Here is a 23,854-nt window from a genome sequence, read left to right on the forward strand (position 1 = left end):
GATTACTATTATAATTCTGTCAGTCTATTCTAAGGCTTCACAAAGGCCACCTGGTATTTAATAGAGCAAAGGCTATCCATGCCAGTAGGGACCATTAAAAGGCATTTAGTCCAGCCCCATCATTTTATAGTGAGGGAATCTGAGGCAGAGAGAACTGTCTGGCAAGGCTCAGGTTTAGTTAGTAGAACAGCCTGCCTAGAACCCTAGTATCAAGGCATAGCTCCTTTTACTGTTATTGAAGTGTTGCCTCAGTTCATTCAGGGCTCTACTCATATGTCATTGCACAAAGACACTTTCCCTGACCACACATCTGAAATAGCCCCATCACTCTTTTTCTTATCTTGCTTTATTTTTCTTCATAACATTCTACTTATATTATGTATTTGTTTCCTTGTTTATTTTGCCCACTAGAATATAAGCTTCATGAGCACAAGACTTTTATTGCTGTTTCTCTGGAGCCTATAGCAGTGCCTGGCATATAAGTTACTTAATAAAAATTGGTTGAATTGATGACTAAACATTTCAAAGCATCAATTGCAATGTGATTTTAATGCGCTGAAACTTTTCTTTGGCTTTCAAACTTCAAGTCAGAAGGCTTTCTTTATTTTTGCCTTTATTTTCGCTTACTTCTGGCCTAACATTTGCCACAATATTAAACTTTGGTAAACTTCTGTCTCCTCCCCTGATTTTCAGCCACCACCCCCCCACCCCCCAGGACAGGGACCTTGCCTAAGTCATCCATGCATCCCAAAGCCTAGCACAGGACCTGGCACAAGCAGCTGTTCAAAAATGCTTGGGGAGGCTGGAGTGGACAGAGGTAAGAGTGACAGTCACAGGCATCATTGCTTAGTGATTTATTCTCTTAAGGCTCCATCAGCAGGTGGAATGGAAGACCCCTCCCACCCTGATGCCTTGGGTAACCAAGGCATTATACTCCTTCACTGCCTGCTCTGTCTGGAGGACCCGCACATCAATGCCTTTTTTCTTGAGGTATTCCACGGTTGATAGGGGTACCTGGGAAGAAGGAAAAAGATGAGTAAATCAGGGGGAAAGGCCCCCAGGATTCCCTTTCCTGCTATGAGGCAAGTATATTCTACAGAACTGGACAGTGACAACTATCACTCCTCAATCACCCGGCGTGTCACCAGTCCAGAATTTGGCAGTGAGTCCCAAGGAGTCAAAAAGGCTTCTAAGAAGTTAACAGAAGTACCATGAAACATGTGCAAACAGCTCAGGTGAAATGGAAACTGCAAAGAGCATGGATTTTGGAGTCAGACAGTCTTGAATTTAAGTCCTTACTAGCAGTGTGACTTTGGGTAAGTGAATTAAATTCTCTGAGCCTTTGTTTCCATGTATGTAAATAGGGATAACAAAACCTGCTTACACGGTTGGTATGAGAATGAATTCAGCTAAGGTATGTAAAATGTTAAATGTTTGAGTCAGTCCAACCTGAGTCTAAATTCTAACTTTGCTGTGTACTAACCAAGAGACCTTTTGAAAGTCTTTCAACTGCAATTTCCTCCCCTATAAAACGGGGATGATACTACTTAAAATCAAACGGTTGGTGTGAGGATGAAGTTTTATGAATGTACGTACACTGCAGCTCAAATGCAAATGTCTTCTCAGAAAGGCCTTTCTTGAACACCCCATTTAGAGCAGCCCCTCATAAGTCACCATTTTCTTCACAGCACTTACTATGACCTGAAATTGTCTACATTTTTATTATCCATGAGGGCCATGACCTTGTTTGCCTTGTTTAGCTTGTCCCTGGTACCTAGAATAGTGTCTGCCCCATAGAAGGTGCTGAATAAATATTTGTAAATGAATTTATATAAAAGATTCTCAGGAGTGGCAGCTATTATTGGATATTTTCTCAACTCTGGCTTGTCTTCAATATTATTTTAAATAGATTTTAATTAGACTCTGCCTTGTCAGAAGGAGCTCTGAGTGAAATGTTTTTTAAAATGCCCTATATTACTTTTTTATATGTTTGAACAATTTTATAATAACAGTAGTCTTACAGATAGGGATCATTTTAATGGAGGAAAAAACTAGGTTAAACTAAAAAATATAAATAAAGGGCACCTCCATCAGTAGGGAACTGGATTTTAGGACATCTGTATAAAGGATAGAATGAGGTAGATCTCTATAAACTTATGTGAAAGGCTGTCCATAATGCAATAATGTAAGTGAATAAAAAGTTACAGAACAATATGTATAGAGTGATCCTATTTATGTAAAAACATGTATATCAGTATGTGTAAGTGTGTATATATTTGCAGATGCATAGAGAGAGCATTGGAGCAGTTATGATTGGGAAGGGGAAATCTTTCACCTTTTTAATTCTACATTTCTGCATTGACTCTTTTACAACAAGCATGTACTATTTCTATAAGTACAATAAAAATAAACTTTCTTTTTCTGAAAGGGGAAAACGGCTTAACTTGAATGTGCCCAAGAAAAGAAAAATTAAAAGTACTGTAAAAATGGAAAGTACTGTAAAAATCTAAAGAGCCAAATATTGATAACTGTAGAGCTTAAAAGAAATTCCAGGATTGAGGAATTTCTGAAAAATAGTTGAAACAGCACAGGCCTATGATTAGAGACTGGAGAGTCCAACCCTGATGAGGAAGAATAGTGCACAGCCACTATTTTATCCTGGGCCGTCCACTGGCTCAGCAAAATGAGGGTGCATGATATATAGAGATGAACTTCCAAGAAGGACATATCTCTAAGGTAAAGATCCAAGAGATTACCAGAAGTCCTCAGGAATGCTGTGCTCACCAATACCTACCTTCAAGGCCTCACTCATCCCTCGGCCAATGACAAGGATCTGCACACCCTTCTCGACAACTTCCTCCACATCTGCAGGCTGCACACCAGGAGAATGCTGGACATGGAAAGAGAAAGTATACCAGCTACCTGCTCTTTTCATCTTTCTTTGCGATCAGCATTCCTGTTAGAGTCATTCATTCACCGAACAAATGTTTACTGATGTTTACTCTATGCCAAGCCTCACTAGGGCCCTGGGAATAGCAGAAGATACAGTACTGCCCTTATGGAGCTCTAAGTCTAGTGAAAAATATAGAAGACTACAAAGATATTTCAGTAGTTTTACAAGTGCTACAAAGAAGTACGTTCAGGGTGTAGTGAGAACATACAGAAAGGGCACCTAATTCAGACCTGGGGAGTCAGGGCAGGGGGTCAGGGAAGACACCCCAGAGGACGTGACCTTTAAGCTGACACCTAAAGGACAAACAAGAATTAGCCAGGTTAAAGGAAATCAGGGGAACAAGGCATACCAAATACAGGGAATAGCATGAACTAAGGCTCAGGAAAGAGCAACCTAGTGAACTACAATTAGTTCCATATGACTGAAGTGTAAGTGACAAGTGAGTGGAAAGAGATAAAGTGGGAGAAGAAAGCACCTGCACACCATGCCAAAACTTGGAAAGCTCCATACTGTTTCCTTTTTGTGAGCCCCTTTCCCACTTAACTCCAGGAAAACTTTGATGCTTTAAAACCTATCTATCACTCTGTAAAGTCTTCCCAGATTCTCCCAGGGATATTTAAGGTAAGGTGTTTAATGAACATTAATCCAACGTTAAAGGATGGTGGCTTCTGAACTGCTTCCACATCAGCAAAGGGGATACAAGAGTTAGAGTTTGGTAAATACCAGCCCAACTATTGGGGAGTGAATAAGAGTGGAAAATTGTCATGGAAGACATGCTGTTCTAACTGCGTCTTGAAGTATGACTAGGAGTATGCCTTGATGCAGTGGTTGTAGAAGCGGTACATTCTAATCATAGTTAGACATGGTTTAGGGAAAGAGCTGCTGAATATACCAAGACAACAACAAATGTACCAAAGAAAGAAGGGTTTTTCAGTCTAAAAAGCTGATGGTTTAGAGAAGATAGGATTGAAATTTATTATAAAAGATATAAGAAGAACAAATATGAGTATTTTTATTAAATCCTGGAATAATAATATCTTACATGTTTACAGTTGCAATTTTCATAATACAGCTATAGAAATTATTCCATGTGATCTGCATTAATAGTAGCACAAAAGCATCCATTCTCCTTGTTTTATAGATAAAGAAACTGAAGCTCACAAAATATATACACACTAGCCAAGATGACACAATTACTAAGTAGCAGAGTTGGGATTTGAACAGAAACATGTTCACCTTTGGTTTAATGCACTTTATTAGAATACTGTAACCTAGGGAGCAACCTTGAAACTTGAAAGAACTAGCCCTAATGACCACAGAGTTGTGCTTAAGCCCAGTGCCTGGCCCATTGTAGGCACACAATAATTGTTACTTTAAGTGTAACCTGAATCTTCCCTAAGGCAATTGCCTGCCACCCACACACACACATGAGCTAAAAAACCAATAAAGGAGACAGACTGAAGTATTAAAAAATACTTGATTAACCCCCCTAAAAATGCAGGAATAAAAAACATGAGGACAAACAGAAAACAAATAGCAATATGTTAACACTTAAACATAACTGTAGCAGTAATTAACTTTAAGTGGACTAAATAGTTTAATGAAAGGCAAAGATTGAGTTAAAAAGCAAGACCCAACTAAACACTACTTACAAGGTATATACTTGAAATATAAAGGCATAAGTTGAAAGTAAAAGGATAAAGAAAGATATAAAATGCAAACACTAAGAAAGCTGGTGTGGTTATATTAATATCAAGATAGGAAGTATTACTAGAGATAAAGAGTTTCATCTCATGATACTTAAAGGACCAATTCATTAAGAAAAACATAACAACCCAAATCTGTACACTCTTAGTGAAAGAGCTACAAAATATATGAAAACAAAAATAACAGATCTGGGACTTCCCTAGTGGTCCAGCAGCTAAGAATCCGCCTTCCAATGCAGAGGATGCAGGTTCAATCCCTGGTCTGGGAACTAAGATCCCACATGCGGCGGGGCAAATAAGCCCATGTGCCACAACTACTGATCCTGTGCACCACAACTAAAGAGCCCCTGTGCCACAACTACGGAGCCCATACACTCTGGAGCCACGACTAGAGAGGAGCCCACATGCCACAACTAGAGAGAAGCCCGCACACTGCAAGGAAAGATCCTGCATGCCGCAACTAAGACCCGACACAGCCAAAAATAAATAAATAAATAAATAAATATTTTTTAAAAAAACAAATAAAAATAACAGAACTAAGGAAAGAGATGAAACCACTGTAGTTGGATTTTTTAAAAAATATCTTTATTGGAGTATAATTGCTTTACAATGGTGTGTTAGTTTCTGCTTTATAACAAAGTGAATCAGCTATACATATACATATATCCCCATATCTCCTCCCTCTTGCATCTGCCTCCCACCCTCCCTATCCCACCCCTCTAGGTGGTCACAAAGCACTGAGCTGATCTCCCTGTGCTATGCGGCTGCTTCCCACTAGCTATCTATTTTACATTTGGTAGTGCATATATGTCCATGCCACTCTCTTACTTCATCCCAGCTTACCCTTCCCCCTCCCCATGTCCTCAAGTCCATTCTCTACGTCTGCGTCTTTATTCCTGTCCTGCCCCTAAGTTCTTCAGAACCTTTTTTTTTTTTTTTTAGATTCCATATATATGTGTTAGCATACGGTGTTTGTTTTCCTCTTTCTGACTTACTTCACTCTGCATGACATACTCTAGGTCCATCCAGCTCTATAGTTGGAAATTTTAACAACCTTCTCTCAGTATTTGATAGAACACATAGACAAAGAGTCTAATTAAGGAAATGGGAGCTTTTAGCAACACTATCAGTTAATTTGACCTAATAGACATTTATAGGTTACTACACCCAACAACTGCAGAATACACATTGTTTTTTCAAGTGTACATGGAACAGTCACTAAGACCTTATGCTGACATAAGTCTCAGTAAATTTCAAAGAAAGGAAATAACAGAGAATATGATATATGACAAAATAGATTTGTTGATAACAATAAGATATTTAGAAAAGACAAATAATTGGAAATTGAGCAACAAAGTATTTTGAACTAAAGGGTAAAGGAAAAATACATCAAGATTTGTGGAATACAGCTATATAATGCTTATAGGCAAATTTATCACTTTAAATACTTATAATAGAAAAATAATTGTCTAAAATCAATGGTGTAAGCCCCCACCTTAAAAAGCTAGGAGAAGAGAAGCAAATCATATCCAAAGTAAGCAGAAGACAGATAATAATGAATATATGTGTGTAAATCAATGAAATGGGAAAGAAATGATAGAGAAAAGTCAACAAGGCCAAAAGTTGGTTCTTTGAAAAGATTAATAAAATTGAAACCATTGTAAGACTGATCAGGAAAAAAAGAGAAGATAAAAATCATAAATACCAGGAATGAAGGGGACATCACTATAGATCATACAGATAGCAGAAGAAAAATTTTAAAATTTGGGAATAAATTTACACTAATAAATGTGATAACTTAGAAGAAATGGACAGATTATTTTTGAAAGACACAACTTATTAAAATACAAGAAGAAAATCTGAATAGTCCTATAGATGTTAGAAATTGAATTTATAATTTAAAACCCACAGAAAAAATTATAGACACATGATTTCAGTGGTGAATTCTATTTTAAACATTTAATGAAAATCCTCAACAAAACATTAGCAAATGCAAGGTTGGTTCAATATTTTTAAAATCAACGTACTTCACCACAAAGTAGAGAAGAAAAATTATACAGTCGTGTCAAATGATGCAGAAAAAGCATTTAACAAAGTTCACCATGTATTTATGATTAAAAAAAAATAAAACTCTCAGAAAACTAAACTAGAATAGCCAAGATATGGAAGCAACCTAAATGTCCATCTAGAGATAAATGGATAAAGAAGATGTGGTACACGCACTTACAGCCACCTAATCTATGACAAAGGAGGCAAGAATATACAATGGAAAAAAGACAGTCTCTTCAATAAGTGGTGCTGGGAAAACTGGACAGCTACATTTAAAAAAATGAAAGTAGAACACTCGCTAACACCATACACAAAAATAAGCTCAAAATGGATTAAGGACCGGACACTATAAAACCCTTAGAGGAAAACATAGGCAGACCACTCTTTGACATAAATCACTGCAAGATCTTTTTTGATTCACCTCCTAGAGTAATGAAAATAAAAACAAAAATAAACAAATGGGATCTAATTAAACTTAAAAGCTTTTGCGCAGCAAAGGAAACCATAAACAAAATGAAAAGACAGTCCTCAGAATGGAAGAAAATATTTGCAAATGAAGCAACTGACAAGGGATTAATCTCCAAAATATAAAAACAGCTCATGCAGCTCAATATAGAAAAAAAAACAATCCAATCAAAAAATGGGCGAAGACCTAAATAGACATTTCTCCAAAGAAGACATACAGATGGCCAACAGGCACATGAAAAGATGCTCAACATCACTAATTATTAGAGAAATGCATATCAAAACCACAATGAGGTGTCACCTCACACTGGTCAGAATGGCCATCATCAAAAATTCTACAAACAATAAATGCTGGAGAGGGTGTGGAGAAAAGGGGACCCTTGTACACTGTTGGTGGGAATGTAAATTGGTACTGCCACTATGGAGAACAGTATGGAGGTTCCTTACAAAACTAAAAATAGAGCTACCATATGACCCAGCAATCCCACTCCTAGGCATATATCCGGAGAAAACCATAATTCAAAAGGATGCATGCACCCCGATGTTCAATGCAGCACTATTTACCATAGCCAGGGCTTGGAAGCAACCTAAATGTCCATCAACAGAGGAATGGATAAAGAAGATGTGGTACATATATACAATGGAATATTACTCAGCCATAAAAAGTAACAAAATAGTGCCATTTGCAGAGACGTGGATGGACCTAGAGACTGTCATACAGAGTGAAGTAAGTCAAAAAGAGAAAAACAAATATAATATCGCTTATATGTGGAATCTAGAAAAAAGGTGGAGATGAACTTATTTGCAAAGCAGAAATAGAGTCACAGATGTAGAGAACAAACTTATGGTTGCCAAGGGGGGAAGAAGGGTGGGATGAATTGGGAGATTGGGACTGACGTATATACACTACTATGTATAAAATAGATAACTAATGAGAACCTACTGTATAGCACAGGGAACTATACTCAGTGCTCTGTGGTGACCTAAATGGGAAGGAAATCCAAAAAAGAGTGGATATATGTATATGTACGACTGATTCACTTTGTTGTACAGAAAGAAACTAACACAGCATTGTAAAGCAACTATATTCCAATAAAATTTAATTGAAAAAGTTCAGGACTTCCCTGGTGGCGCAGTGGTTAAGAATCCACCTGCCAATGCAGGGGACACGGGTTCAAGGTATGGTCCAGGAAGATCCCACATGCTCGGAGCAACTAAGCCCATGTGCCACAACTACTGACCCTGCACTCTAGAGCCCGTGAGCCACAACTACTGAGTCCACGTGCCACAGCTACTGAAGCCTGTGTGCCTAGATCCTGTGCTCCGCAACAAGAGAAGCCACCACAATGAGAAGTCCGCACACCGCAACGAAGAGTAGCCCCCGCTCGCCGCAACTAGAGAAAGCCCATGTGCAGTGACGAAGACCCAATGCAGCCAAAAATTAAAAATAAATAATAAATAAAAATTTTTTTTAAAATGTGGTACATATATACAATGGAATATTGCTCAGCCATAAGAAAGAATTAAATAATGCCATTTGTGACAATATGGATGGACCTAGAGGGTATTATCCTAAGTGAAATAAGTCAGAGAAAGATAAATACTGTATGATTTCATTTATATGTGGAATCTAAAAAACAAAACAAAACAGAAATAGACTCATGATACAAAGAATAAACACGTAGTTGCCAGAGGGGAGGTGGTGGGGGAGATGAGTGAAATAAGTGAGGGACATTAAGAGGTACAAACTTACAGTTACAAAATAAATGAGTTGGGCTTCCCTGGTGGCACAGTGGTTAAGAATCCGCCTGCCAATTCAGGGGACATAGGTTCGAGCCCTGGTCCGGGAAGATCCCACATGCCGCAGGGCAACTAAGCCCGTGCACCACAACTACTGAGCCTGCACTCTAAAGCCCACGAGCCACAACTACTGAGCCCGTGTGCCACAACTACTGAAGCCTGTGTGCCTAGATCCTGTGCTTCGCAACAAGAGAAGCCACCACAATGAGAAGTCCGCACACCGCAACGAAGAGTAGCCCCCGCTCGCCGCAACTAGAGAAAGCCCATGTGCAGTGACGAAGACCCAATGCAGCCAAAAATAAAAAATAAATAATAAATAAAAATTTTTGTTAAATGTGGTACATATATACAATGGAATATTGCTCAGCCATAAGAAAGAATTAAATAATGCCATTTGTGACAATATGGATGGACCTAGAGGGTATTATCCTAAGTGAAATAAGTCAGAGAAAGATAAATACTGTATGATTTCATTTATATGTGGAATCTAAAAAACAAAACAAAACAGAAATAGACTCATAGATACAAAGAATAAACACGTAGTTGCCAGAGGGGAGGTGGTGGGGGAGATGAGTGAAATAGGTGAGGGACATTAAGAGGTACAAACTTACAGTTACAAAATAAATGAGTTGGGCTTCCCTGGTGGCACAGTGGTTAAGAATCTGCCTGCCAATTCAGGGGACATGGGTTCGAGCCCTGGTCCGGGAAGATCCCACATGCCGCAGGGCAACTAAGCCTGTGCACCACAACTACTGAGCCTGCAATCTAAAGCCCACGAGCCCCAACTACTGAGCCTGTGTGCCACAACTACTGAAGCCTGTGTGCCTAGAGGCCAAGCTCCGCAACAAGAGAAGCCACCACAATGAGAAGCCCACACACCGCAATGAAGACTAGCCCCTGCTCACAGCAACTAGAGAAAGCCCGCGCACAGCAACAAAGACCCAATGCAGCCAAAAATAAATAAATTAATTAAAAAACAAAAACAAAAAACAAATGAGTCACAGGGATGAAATATACAGCATGGGGGATATAGTCAATAATAGTGTATGGTAACAGATGGTAACTAGACTTATCGTGGTGATCATTTTGTAATGTATAGAGACATGAAATCATTATGTTGTGCACCTGGAACTAACATAGCGTTGTAGGCCAATTATACTTCAATAAAAATAAATAAATAATAATTATTAATATTTTAAAAATAAACTAGAAGGAAACCTTCCTTAGGTAGAGGACATCTAAGAAAAACCTACAGCTAAAGATTAAGTATAATGTTGAAATGTTAAACATTTTCCCCAAAAGATTGGACATAATAATTTATTTCCTTATTATCTCTTGGACCTGTCCATTCCTCTCCATCTCCACTGCCACTACCCTGGTCTAAGCTGCCATTACATCTTATTTAGCCTGTTGCAGTAACTTTCTAACTGGTCTCCATAAAACCACTTTAGCCCTTTCCAATTAACCATTCTTCAAATTGTAGCTAGAGGAATCTTTGCAAAACACAAATCCATTCAAATCACTCCTCTGCTTAACAGCACTCAATGGCTTCTCATTGCCCTTAAAATAACTGCCAAACTCCTTAACATGGTATATAAGTTCCCAGCTGCCTCACCAGTCTTACCGCATATCACTTTCTTCATGTTCTAGCAGGAAAACAGTTTGGCATTTTCTTAAATATGTACTTACGCAATTCAGCAATCACATACCTGGGTATTTATCCTAGAGAAATGAAAACTCACATTCACACAAAAACCTGTACATGAATGTTCATAGCAGCTTTCTATTGGGGGTGGGGGGAGGCGTTGTTAACTCTTATTTCCTAAACTTAGAAGCAGCATATCCTACTCTAGATTTTTTTTCCCAGTTTTATTGAGGTATAGTTGACATACAGCACTGTATAAGTTCAAGCTGTACAGCATATGACTTATGTATATCATGAAATGATTCCCACAATAAGTTTAGTTAACATCCATCATCTCACACAGATACAAAAAAAGAAAAAAAGAAAAAATCATTTTTCTCTTGTGATGAGAACTCTTAGGATTTAGTCTCTTAACAACTTTCATATATATCATATAGCATTGCTAACTACAGTCATCTGTAGCAGCTTTACTTGTAGTAAACCAAACTGGAAACAGCCCAAATGGTCATCAACAGATTGGGTTATAATCCAACAATGGAATACTACTCAGTAATAAAAAAGGAACAAATTATTGATACCTATGACAATATGGATGAATCTAAAATGTATTATGCTGAGTGAAAAAAGCAAGTCTCAAAAAACTATATACTGTATGATTCCATTAGTATGACAAATAAATGTAACGTGTATTAGGTCAATTGGCAAAATATTAATAAGGTCTGTTTATTAGATAATAGTATTGTATCAATGTTAATTTCCTGATTTTCATCACTGTGTTGTAAGAGAATGTCCTTGTTTTTTGGGGAAATACACACAGGTATTTAGGAGCAAAGGGGTACATCTACAGCAGGGTATCTACAGCAGTTCAGAAAAAAGTCTATTGGAGAAGAGGATGATAAAGAAAATATGATAAACTTAACATTTGGGTCTGGGTAAAAATGAGAATTCTTATATTCCTGTAAGTTTTCTGTAAGTCTGAAATTATTTCAAAATAAACAGCTTAAAAAATAACCCTATAGTATTGGCAGGTTATAGATTAGCAGGAAGAGACCACATATAGGCACACATACCTACTCACTACTTCCTGATTTATTTAGCCAAGGAAACAAAGTTTAGCAGAAGCCAGGTGGCTACACAAAGCAGGAGCAGATGCAGCACATCTTTGCTGGCTTTCTCCATGTCTCTTGATTTCCTGTGGGGTGTACAGCTACTGCTGACACTCTTCACTCAGTCAGTGAGTGTTCCAGAGCTGATAACATAGCCAGTCTCTCACACTAACACCTTTTTATATTCTGACTTACTTCATCAGCATCTTCTTAAGGAATTTACACTAAGACTATATGAGCTTACACTTAAGGGAATATCAGAGTGTTCTAAATTAGAACACCTGCACGTCAAAGAGTGAACCAAACTGATCAGCAGCAACGGTACTTCCTCATCGTGGGAGGGGATGCAGAGCTAGTGCCCAGGTGGCTCTGAACAGTATCTCTGCCTCCAGCTTTCCCTATTCTCCACAAAGATCAGAAGAGATTGGGGGGAGATTAGATTCTTTATCTCTAAAGTCATTTAGGTTTATACATTTTTAAAAATTATTTAGTTATTTATTTGGCTGCATCAGGTCTTAGTTGCGGCATGCAGGATCTTCGTTGTGGCATGCGGGATCTTTCATTGTGGCGCGCAGGCTGCAGAGTGTGTGGGCTCAGTGGTTGCGGTGTGCGGGCTCTCTAGTTGTGGTGTGCGGGGTCAGTAGTCGTGGCACGTGCGGGCTTAGTTGCCCGGTGGCATGTGGGATCTTAGTTCCCCAACGAGGGATTGAACCTGCATCCCCTGCATTGGAAGGCAGATTCTTAACCACTGGACCACCAGGGAAGTCCCTAGGTTTATACATTTTTAAAAGGCAAAACAAAAATGGGGATATTTTTTCATTTGATTATACAATAATTGGTTCTTAAAGAATGTATTGATAAAACGATTGGATTAGATGCTTTTTTAGTTCCACAGCTCTGTGATCAATCCTAGAACCACCCTGAGCTGAACAGCTATGGTATGAACTTAACTTTTTTTTTTTCTGGTACAACAACCAAGGTAAATATTTAACAGAATTACAAATCAGGGCTGGAGAGCTTCACCTGTCTTAAGTAAATGCATTTATCTGAAATACTGAATGATTCCTTCATTTAACAAAGAATAGGGGCTTCCCTGCTGGCACAGTGGTTGAGAATCCACCTGCCAATGCAGGGGACACGGGTTCGATCCCTGGTCTGGGAAGATCCCACATGCTGTGTAGCAACTAAGCCCGTGTGCCACAACTACTGAGCCTGCGCTCTAGAGCCCACGAACCACAACTACTGAGCCCTCGTGCCTCAACTACTGAAGCCCACGTGCCTAGAGCCCGTGCTCTGCAATGAGAAGCCACCGCAATGAGAAGCCCACGCACTGCAATGAAGAGTAGCTCCCGCTCGCTGCAACTAGAGAAAGCCCGCGCGCAGCAACAAAGACCCAAAGCAGCCAAAAATAAATAAATAAATTTATTTAAAAAAAACCCCAAAGAATAGCATCTACTTTGAGGAGCACCATGATCCCCAGGCTGTAAGAGCTCACATTCTCGTATAAGGAAACAAGGCCACTGCTCAATGAAGTGAAAGGTCATAAAAGAGTGCAAAAGCATAATCCTCTCAAGATTCAGAGACTGCAGACAGCAGGAGCCCATCAGAATTGCTGGAGCAGTGGAACTCAATTTGGCTGTTGTGTGCTTTACTGCAGGCCCAGGGTGTCACGTACAGAGCCATGAAAGATAACTGCAACAGCCTGTGGATCCAGGCCCTGGTGGGTGATTACTTACAGCCTTGTGCATAGGTCTGTGTTTGGAGCATCAACCTGTTATTGAGGCGTCCTCACCCTGCCACCAGCTCCCTCTCTGCTTCTTCCAATCCCTCCCGGCAAACCACTAAGGCTCTCTGCCCTTAGTGAGTGTCTGATTCTGTTCCTCTTTAAGAGGCTTTCCATAACATGTCAATGTTACGGAAATCTTATTGTTTTTTCTTGGAGGAAAGCTATTAGCATCTTTTCATGTGTCTGTTGGATATATGTATGTCTTCTTTGGAAAGATGTATATTCAGGACCTCTGCCCAATTATTAATTGGGTTATTTGTTTGTTGGTGTTGAGTTGTATGAGTTCTTTTTATATTTTAGATATTAACCCCTTATTAGATACATTGTTTGCAAATATTTTCTTCCAAAGCCTTTTGGTTTTGTTGTTAGTTTCCTTCATTGTGCAAAAGCTTTTTAGTTTGATGTAGCTACATCAGGGAAATAGAAATAAAAACCACGATGCAATATCATCTCAGATCTGTCAGAATGGCTATTATCAAAAAGATAGCAAATAACAAGTGTTGGCGAGGATGTGGAGAAAACGGAACCCTTGTGCACTGTTGGTGGGAATGTAAATTGGTGCAGCCACTATGGAAAACAGTATGGAGGTCCCTCAAAATATTAAAATAGAAGTACCAGACAATCCAGCAATTCCACTTGTGTATTTTTGCAAAGAAAATGAAAACACTAAAAGAATGAAATCTTGCCATTTGCGACAAGGATGTACTTAGAGGGTATTAAGCTAAGTGATATAAGTCAGACAGAGGAAGACAAATACTGTATGATTTCACTTATATGTGAAATCTAAAAAAACAAATAAACAAGTAAAACAAAACAGAAATTAGACTCATAGAGAATAAACAGGTGGTTGCCAGAGGGGAGGTGGTGGGGGAGATGAGTGAAATAGGTGAGGGAGATTAAGAGGTACAAACTTAACAGTTACAAAAGAAATGAGTCACAGGGATGAAATGTGCAGCATGGGGAATATAGTCAATAATAGTGTAAATATTTTGTATGATAACAGATGGTAACTAGACTTACTGTGGCAATCATTTTGTAATGTATAGAAATATCAAATCATTATGTTGTGCACCTGAAACTTGCATAGTATTGTAGGTCAATTATACTTCAATCAATAAATCTGTCTATTGATAGAGTAAAGAAACACGACAACAAAATGCAATGCATGACCCCTCACTGGATCTTGGGTTGGAAAGGAAAGCCAGCTATAAAAGATATTATTTTATTGGAACAATTGTTATAATTTGACTATGGAGTTGATGCTATTTAATATTATATAAATGTTGGATTTCTTGAGTGTAACATTATGATTATGTAAGGCAGAATGCCTTTGTTTTATTAGATACAGGCTGAAGTATTTAGAGTTAAGTCTCATGATGTCAGTACTTACTTCCAAATGATTCAGCAAATACAGTTATTCAGAGAGAGAGAGAGAGAGAAAGCCACTGAGAGATAAATAAAGCAAATGTGCCAGAATATTAAAAACTGGTAAATCTAGGCTGATGGTATACAAGTGTTTATTATTTTTTTCCAATTTGTTATATAGGTTCAAAATATTTCAAAATAGAAAAAGGGGTGGGAGAAGTTCAACATAGGCTTTCCAGGTCAACCAGGTTTAGAAGGTGAATGGGAAAACAATAGCAAAAACAAACACACACAAATGCAGAAAGGGTTAGGGACAGCTCAGCTCATCTATCTTTCCTTTTATAGCAGTGTCCTGAGTACAAGAACCTTTAGTCTGATCAAATGGACAAGACTCTGAGAATTATGTTATACTTTACACCTACTGCCTGTATTATATATAAAAATAAAACCACAAAATCGGTGATAGTTATAGAGGGCATTTTGGGGGAAATTTGAAGATAGACTGTATACTAAATAGTAATATTGTATCAAGGATAATATCCTTATTTGTGAGAATGATATTGTGGCTATGTAGGAGAATGTTTATGTTCTTAGGAAAGCAATGCTAAAATATCTGCCATTTACACTCAAATGATTGGGGAAAAATGTGTGTGTGTGTTTGTGTGTGTGTGTGTGTGTGTGTTTAGAGAGAAAAAACAAACATGGCAAAGTATTAACAACTTGAAGATTTTGAAAAAGGGTGTGTGGCTATTTATCATATTCATACAACTGTTTCATAGGTTTAATATTGTTTAAAATTAAAAGGTGGGACTAAAATCAACTACACTTCAATAAAAAAATTTTTTTTAAATAGGTGGGGTAAAGTTTCCACATTTCCTTTGGTTCTCTTTAGGTGCCTGCTAATTGGTTTGGCTTTCTTTTAAATTTACACTTTTGTCACATCTTCCTCCTTGTCCCCTTTCAGCCTAACAAAAGGATGTATAAATGAAAGACCTATGCATGTTTCCACATAGAAAACTCTTCTCCAATAAGACAATTATTGCTTTAGGATAGAAATGAGTGAGGACAGTATGTAATAGTAGAAAAGTATAGGCTTTATAGTAAGACTCAGGTGCAAATCTTGGTTCCAAAAATTATTAGTGGTGTGACCCTGGAAAAGCTATATTTGATCAGGCACACAGCAGTTGTTTAATGATTGGTAGAGATTTGGGAGTAGGTAGTAGTAATTATTATTTCAAGGACACTAGTTGAAGACAGTAAATTTTCTTGATATTTCCATTCTGCAATCACTATATCATCTGCCCCTTCCCACCCTTAAACTGATAAAAAAGGAATCACAACATTAACCTCCCTCAGAAGGAATGTCACAAAGTATAAAAAAAATTTTTTAACGACATTTATAATTAAAAATTCAATGCAGCCAACATTTATTGAGCCCATACTTTATGGGCACTGTGCTAAATGCATAGTTCTTGCCCTTAGGGAGTTCACCACTTAGTGAGGGAAACACGTAAATACAAACTCAGTACAATACAGGTGAACTGCACTAAGTGCTAAAATAGAGGCACAAAGTATTATAGGAATACTGAGAATGGAGTAAGCAGCTCATTCTCACAAGGATTATCAGGAAGTCCTTCATAGAGGAGATAAAACAAAAGCTAGGAATTGAAGGATATATAAGATTTCAACAGGTACCAAGGCGAGCAGGTCATTTCAAGTAAAGGAAATGGTTTTAGGGACTTCCCTGGTGGCATAGTGGATAAGACTCTGCACTCCCAATGCAGGGGGCCTGGGTTCAATCCTTGGTCAGGGAACTAGATCCCATATGCATGCCGCAACTAGGAGTTCATATGCCACAACTAAGGAGGCCTGGAGCCACAACTAAGAAGCCCACCTGCCGCAACTAAGGAGCCTACGTGCTGCAACTAAGGAGCTGGCGAACCACAACTAAGGAGCCCGCCTGCCACAACTAAGACCCAGCGCAACCAAATAAATAAATAAATAAATAAATAACAATAAATAAAAGGAAACGGTTTTACCAAAGGTACAGAGAATGAAAGATCATGGTAGGTTTGTAAGGGAATATGTATTTGTTATGGAATAGCTAGGTCTTCAGATGTGTTATGAAATATAGGGGATGAGAATGAAGGAAAAATTTGGAACTGTATCATTTTTTTAAAAAAATGGCCCTGAACACTATCCTAAGGAGTTTTGCTTAATTCTGAGGTCTATGGAAAGGCTGTGAAATTTTCTAAGCAGAGCAGTGACATGACTAGCTTTATGTTGGCCAAGTCAACAAATGTACTTTGTTGGATATGGTGGAGGAGAAAATTGGAGAAATAAAAATTTTGTCTGATGTTTCTCTTCTAGGTGACTGGGTGGATAGTGATTCCATTAATGGAGACAGAGAACACAAGAAAGTACCTGGATATTTGGGGGGGGTGGGGAGGTAGGGAAAAGGAAATGAAATCAGCTTTGGATATGTTCAGTTTAAGTTGCCCAAGGAACAACTCATATGCAGATGTACAACATGTGATTGAATATTCTGATAGTTTGGATAACTGTTCAGCAAATATTCACTCTTTTTGCCCTCTTACTGTGGGCAGAATATACTTCTGTGCCCTACTGATGTGAGAACTTATGTTGGTGAACCTGGGGCAAGCAAAGCCTTGAAATATACTTGCTCAGTGGGGCTTATGTTTGTGAGCTTCAGATAACACTGTGAGAAGATCAGGTCCTGGCTAGCTCACTGGTCCAAGATGGATAAGAGACACACGGAGTACCCAGCCAGCTTGCCAACTGCAGCTTGGAGTAGAGCTGCTCCAGCTAGACCTATAAGCATGATAATAAACACTTATTATTGTAAATCTCTAAGTTTTGGGTAGTTCATTAAAAAGAATAGCTGAACAAGGGAATTCCCTGGCAGTCCAGTGGTTAGGACTCGACGCTTTCACTGCTGTGGGCCCAGGTTCAATCCCTGGTCGGGGACCTAAAATCCTATAAGCTGCGTGATGCAGCCAAAAAAAAAAAAAAAAAAAGAATAGCTGAACAATACTACTATATATTTAGAGCATAAAAAATAACTAGAGATAATACCTCCATCAGTTCATGGCATAAACAATTGTAGTAGTCTAAAGTAAAAAGAAATCCCCTAAACACTCTCAGGCACTTAATTCCCTCAAGGATTCCCTATTAAGCAGCATTTGATGTACAAATCAGAGTGTTTCATGTCCAAGACTTTTAAAAGAATTAATTCAGTCATTTCTATAGTTGAGAAACATACTGTAGAGCAGTATTATATGCTAGGTGTTGTGCTAGGTAACTAAGGAAGAAAAGAAAAAAAAAGATCAAGTATCTACTATGTGACAGGCACTGTGGTAGATGCTTTACAAAGATGAACATATTTAGTATTCAAAGCAACCACGTGAAATATATTATTTTCCAGGTCCCACCCCCAAGAGATTATGATTCAGTAGTTGGGAGGAGTGCAGGAGATACAGAACATGCATTTTAAACAAGCCTCTAGGTGATTGTGATGCAAGAGATCCATGAATCGCACTGAGAAATACTGAGTGAGAGAAAGAATGAATTTGCATGATGGCAAGTGGCATGCATTTTTCAAATTTATTCTTCCCAACCCATTTATTACTCTTACATCAAGCCATGACAAACAGACATTATTATTCTCCTTTTATAAATGGTTAAACTGAGGCACAGTCAGGCTATATAACTTGGTTAAGGTATCTAGTTAAAATGTGACAGTGCCTGGACCTATAAATCTAAATATCTACTAGATATCTCTTGATGCCCTAATGTAAGTTCAAGCTCAACATATTCCAAAAGAATTAATCATTTTCTCTACCCAGCCTCTGCCCCAAACACAAACACATCTGTTCCTCCTCGTCATATACCCAATCTCAATAAATGGCACCACCATGTACCCATGTATCCATGCTAGAATTCTCCTTTGCCTGCTAAATCGAATAAACTGCCTTATCCTGCCAATTTCACCTTCTTTTCTGAAATTAATTTTTTTTACTGAAGTACAGTTGAATTACAATGTTGTGTTAATTGCTGCTGTACAGCAAAGTGACTCAATTATACATATATATACATACTTTTTCATATTATTTTCCATTATGGTTTATCACAGGATATTGAATATAGTTTCCTGTGCTACACAGTAGGACCTTGTTGTTTATTTATTCTGTATATACCAGTTTGCATCTGCTAATCCCAAACTCCCAATCCAACCCTCTCACCTTCTTAATAGTTTTCATATTTGCTGTTTCATATCCACCCACACTACTACTAACTTAACAATAACAGCTTCATTTATTGAGTGCCTACACCATATCTAGCACAGTACAGTAACCCTTAGATCAACTCTGTGAGGTGGGTAATATTACTATCTCCATTTTATAGATGAGGACTCTGAGGCTTAATAGCTTTGATTTGATGTCCTTTTGCTTCTATACAGATGAGTTCTAGTCAACAGCTCAGCTTTCCCTCTCATCTTTCCTAGTTCTTCTCTCTCCAACTAGTTCTAGAACACCTCCTCTTGTTTATTCTACTGACAAATGAAACTTAACAAGATGAAAACTAAACCTACAGCAAACTTTTCCTATTTTCCTATTATCATCACTGGCAACTTCACAGTTTTGTAGTCTTTAGTGTTGAAGTTTATAAGAGGAATCATGATGTTGTAGAAAGGAACAGGAAAGAAAGTTAGAATCTGACCTGAATTTACTATTTGATTTCACATTTTTCTAGCTTTCTAGCTCTAAACTCTGTGCTTATTAAGTTTCCTTAAATACAGAATGAGGTTAAGGGTAATATTAACTCATGTGGTCTTATATGGGAAAAATATATAGTGTTAAATCCATTTCTGAAGAAAAAAAATCTCTCCATTGTGGCACACTCATAAGTTGGTACTCCAATATATCTTAAACCCATAGTCTGGATAATCTTTGTCAGTCAAATCAATCTCCTGCTTAAGTATCTGAAGTGGCTATGTCTTGTCTACTGAATAAAATGTAAACTGAGCTCTGCAGACACCCGACACCCTCAACCATACCACTGCCTATTCTTACACCACACTAGCTTTACTCTATGAAACAATCCAATGGAGTCATTTGGTTCACAAGCATTACAGCTTCTTATTCCTCAGCCTTCTCTCATTCTGTCCCTTCTATATCTCAAAGCCCTCTCATTTCTTTTACCAATCCTTTCTTTTTGTAAAGAAAGGTATATTCCTTTCTTTAAGATCTAGGTTGGTAGCTAACAAGCAACTAGGTGTCTGGATCAAAACAATGAGTGTATGCAGTTCAAAACAAAGGCACCACAATGAGACCGGTAGGAGGGGTGGACTCACGATATAATCAAATCCTGTACCCCAGGGGTGGGCAACCCACAAACGGGAGATTAATTATATTACAGAGGTTCTCACACAGGAGTGAGAGTTCTGAGCCCCACGTAAGGCCTTCCAGCCCAGGGGTCTGGCACCATGAAGAGGACTTGGCTTTGAAGGCCTGCAGGACTTGAACGCAGAAGCTCCTCAGGATTGATGGAAATAGAGACTTCACTCTTAAAGGGCATACACAAAATCTCATACACCCTGGGACCAAGGGTAAAAGCAGTAATTTGATAGAAGACTGGCCCAGACTTACCTGCTGGTCTTGGAGGGTCTCCTGGGGTGGGGGAGACCCTGGGGACATAGACAATGGTAGCAGAAACATCAGGAAGCATTCATCTGCATGAGCTCTCCTGGAGGCTGGCACACCTTGGCACATCGAGACCTGGCCCCACGGAACAGGCTGTAGGCTTTAGTGCTGGGACGCCTGAGGCCAAATAACAAACTGGGTGGGAACATAGCCCCACCCATCAGCAGACAGGCTGCCTAAAGACTTCCTGAGCCCACAGCCACCTCTAGACAGCTTCTAGACACAGCCCTGCCCACCAGAGGGCCAAGACCCAGCTCAACCCACCAGGGGGCAGACATCAGAACTAAGAAAACTACAGTTCTGCAGCCTGCCGCAGGCTAGACACCACCCTGGGGCCAGCTGGCCCCTGGCCCTTGGGTGATGAGAGGGGAGTGTAATCCTGGGACACATAGGATGTCTCCTACAGAGGACCACTTTTCCAAGGTGGAGAAACATAACTAACCTACCACATACATAAAAATACAAATAGCAATTTAGAAAAGATGAGGAGACAGAGGAATATGTTTCAGATGAAGGAACAAGATAAAACCCCAGAGGAAGAACTAAGTGACATGGAGGTAGGCAATCTACCCACGAAAGTGTTGAGAGTAATGATCGTAAAGATGATCAAAGAACTCAGGAGGAGAATGGATGCACAGAGTGAGAAATTAGAAGTTTTTAACAAGGAATTAGAAAATATAAAGAACAACAAAACAGAACTGACAAACACAATAACTAAAATGAAAAACGCACTAGAAGGAATCAATAGTAGACTAAATGAAGCAGATGAATGGATCAGTGAGCTGGAATACAGAGTAATGGAAATCACCACCACCAAACAGAAAGAAGGAAAAAAAAATGAAAAGAAATGAGGACAGTTTGAGAGACCTCTGGGACAACATCAAATGCACTAATATTCGCATTATAGGGATCCCATAAGAAGAGAGAAAGGGCCTGAAAAAACATTTGAAGAGATAGTAGCTGAAACCCTCCCTAACCTGAGAAAGGAAATAGTCACCAAAGTCTAGGAAGCACAGAGTCCCATACATGATTAACCCACAGAGGAACACACTAAGACATGTTGTAATCAAAATGATATAAATTAAAGGTAGAGAGAATATTAAAAACAACAAGGGAAAAGCAACAAATAACATACAAAGCAACTCCCATAAGGCTATCAGCTGATTTTTCAGCAGAAACTCTGCAGGCCAGAAGGGAGTGGCACAATACACTTAAAGTGATGAAAGAGGAAAAATCCACAATCAAATAATACTCTAACCAACAAGGCTCTTGTTCAGATTTGACGGAGAAATCAAAAGCTTTACAGACAAGCAAAAGCTAAAAGAATTCAGCACCACCAAACCAGCTTTATGACAAATGCTAAAGGAACTTCTCTAGGCAGAAAAGAAAAGGCCACAACTAGGAACAAGAAAATTACGAAATGGAAAAGCTCACTGGTAAAGGCAAACATACAAAAAAGGTAGGAAATCATCCACACACATAGCTAGTAGGGAGGTTAAATGACAAAAGTAGTGAAATTATTTGTATCCACAATAAGTGGTTAAGGGATACACAAAACAATTAGATGTAAAATATAATATCAAACAAAGTAATTGTGGGGCTTCCCTGGTGGTCCAGTGGTTAAGACTCTGTGCTTCAACTGCTGGGGTGTGGGTTTGATCCCTAGTCAGGGAACTAAGATCCCACATGCTGTGTGGCATGGCCAAAAAAAAAAAAAAAGTAATTGTGAGGGGAAGAGAGTACAAATGCAGGTTATCTAAAATGCATTGGACATTAAGAGATCAGCAACTTAAACATATTTATATATACAGACTGCTACACAAAAGCCTCACTGTAAACAAAAATCTCTAATAGATATATACACAAAAAAGAAAAAGGAATCCAAACATAACACTAAAGATACTCATCAAGGACTTCCCTGGTGGTGCAGTGGTTAAGAATCCACCTGCCAATGCAGGGGACACGGGTTCAAGCCCTGGTCCGGGAAGATCCCACATGCCACAGAGCAACAAAGCCCACGCGCCACAACTACCAAGCCTGTGCTCTAGAGCCTGCAAGCCACAACTACTGAGAGAATAACCTTCTCTCATGCCACGGAGCAACTAAGCCCATGCGCCACAACTACTGAGCCTGCGTGCCACAACTACTGAAGCCTGCATGCCTAGAGCCTGTGCTCCACAACAGGAGAAGCCACCACAATGAGAAGCCCGTGCACTGTAACAAAGAGCAGCCCCCACTCACCGCAACTAGAGAAAGCCTGTGTGCAGCAACAAAGACCCAACATAGCCAAAAATAAATAAATAACATTTTTTTAAAAAGATAGTCATCAAATCACAAGAGAAGAGAACAAAAGAAGAAAGGGGAAAAAAGACCTCACAAACAAATCCAAAACAATTAACAAAATGGCAATAGTATCATACCTATTGATAATTACCTTAAATGTAAACGAACTAAATGCTCAAACCGAAAGATATACACTGGCTGGATAGATACAAAACAGGACCTGTATATATGCTGCCTACAAGACACTCATTTCAGGTCTAGAGACACATACAGACTGAAAGCGGGGGGATGGTAGATGATATTCCATGCAAATGGAAATCAAAACAAAGCCAGAGTAGCAATATTTTTATCAGAGAAAGCAGACTTTGAAATGAAGATTGTTACAAGAGATAAAGAAGGACATATACATAATGATCAAAGGATCAATCCAAGAAGAAGATATAACAATTGTAAATACTTAGGAACACCTCAATATATAAAGCAAATGTTAACAAACATAAAAGGAGAAATTGACAGTAACACAATAATAGTGGGGGACTTCAACACACCCCACTATCCCATCCCCACTTCTGTGGTCGCCTTGGAAAGCAACAACCTGGAATCACAGTGCAAACCACCAGCTGTGCAATCACCTAATGGATTAAAGCTCCTTCAAATGCCCATTCCCAGAGAACTGTCATTATTTGACCTGTCTGGTGGTTCCTTGGAAGGCCCCACTCATAGGCTGTCTTTATTTGATCTGACTTGGAGCTTGCCAGTGCAAACCATCTTTTCTCCCAGAGGAGCTTGTCAAAAACAGTCAAAGACAATTGTTTAACAGTGCAGCTGCCTGAGGCAGTAGACAACAGGGCAAATGAGAGGTTCCAATAAACTAAAATGAAAAAAATAAGAAATGAGATGTTTATGGGGGCTTTGAAAAGCTCAGGTATGAACCTTGGTATTGAAAAGGCCATACACATGTCCAGGATTGTGC

At 38.9% G+C, this 23,854-nt stretch overlaps 1 protein-coding gene across 1 annotated transcript in view; it reads right to left on the reverse strand.

Annotated features, from left to right (window-relative positions):
* Nucleotides 1-839: 839 nt before the first annotated feature.
* AAMDC (adipogenesis associated Mth938 domain containing) overlaps nucleotides 840-23,854 on the reverse strand; it is a 33,524-nt gene continuing 10,509 nt past the window's right edge. The window contains exons 3-4 of the mRNA XM_068555915.1: nucleotides 2,795-2,890; nucleotides 840-1,014 (exon numbers count right to left, since the gene is read on the reverse strand). Coding sequence (XP_068412016.1) covers nucleotides 874-1,014; nucleotides 2,795-2,890 — 237 coding nt within the window. The 3' untranslated portion in view covers nucleotides 840-873. The remainder of the gene's footprint in view (nucleotides 1,015-2,794; nucleotides 2,891-23,854) is intronic.

The sequence above is a fragment of the Eschrichtius robustus genome, chromosome 11 (genome assembly GCF_028021215.1).
Source record: "Eschrichtius robustus isolate mEscRob2 chromosome 11, mEscRob2.pri, whole genome shotgun sequence".
Taxonomy (NCBI): domain Eukaryota; kingdom Metazoa; phylum Chordata; class Mammalia; order Artiodactyla; family Eschrichtiidae; genus Eschrichtius; species Eschrichtius robustus.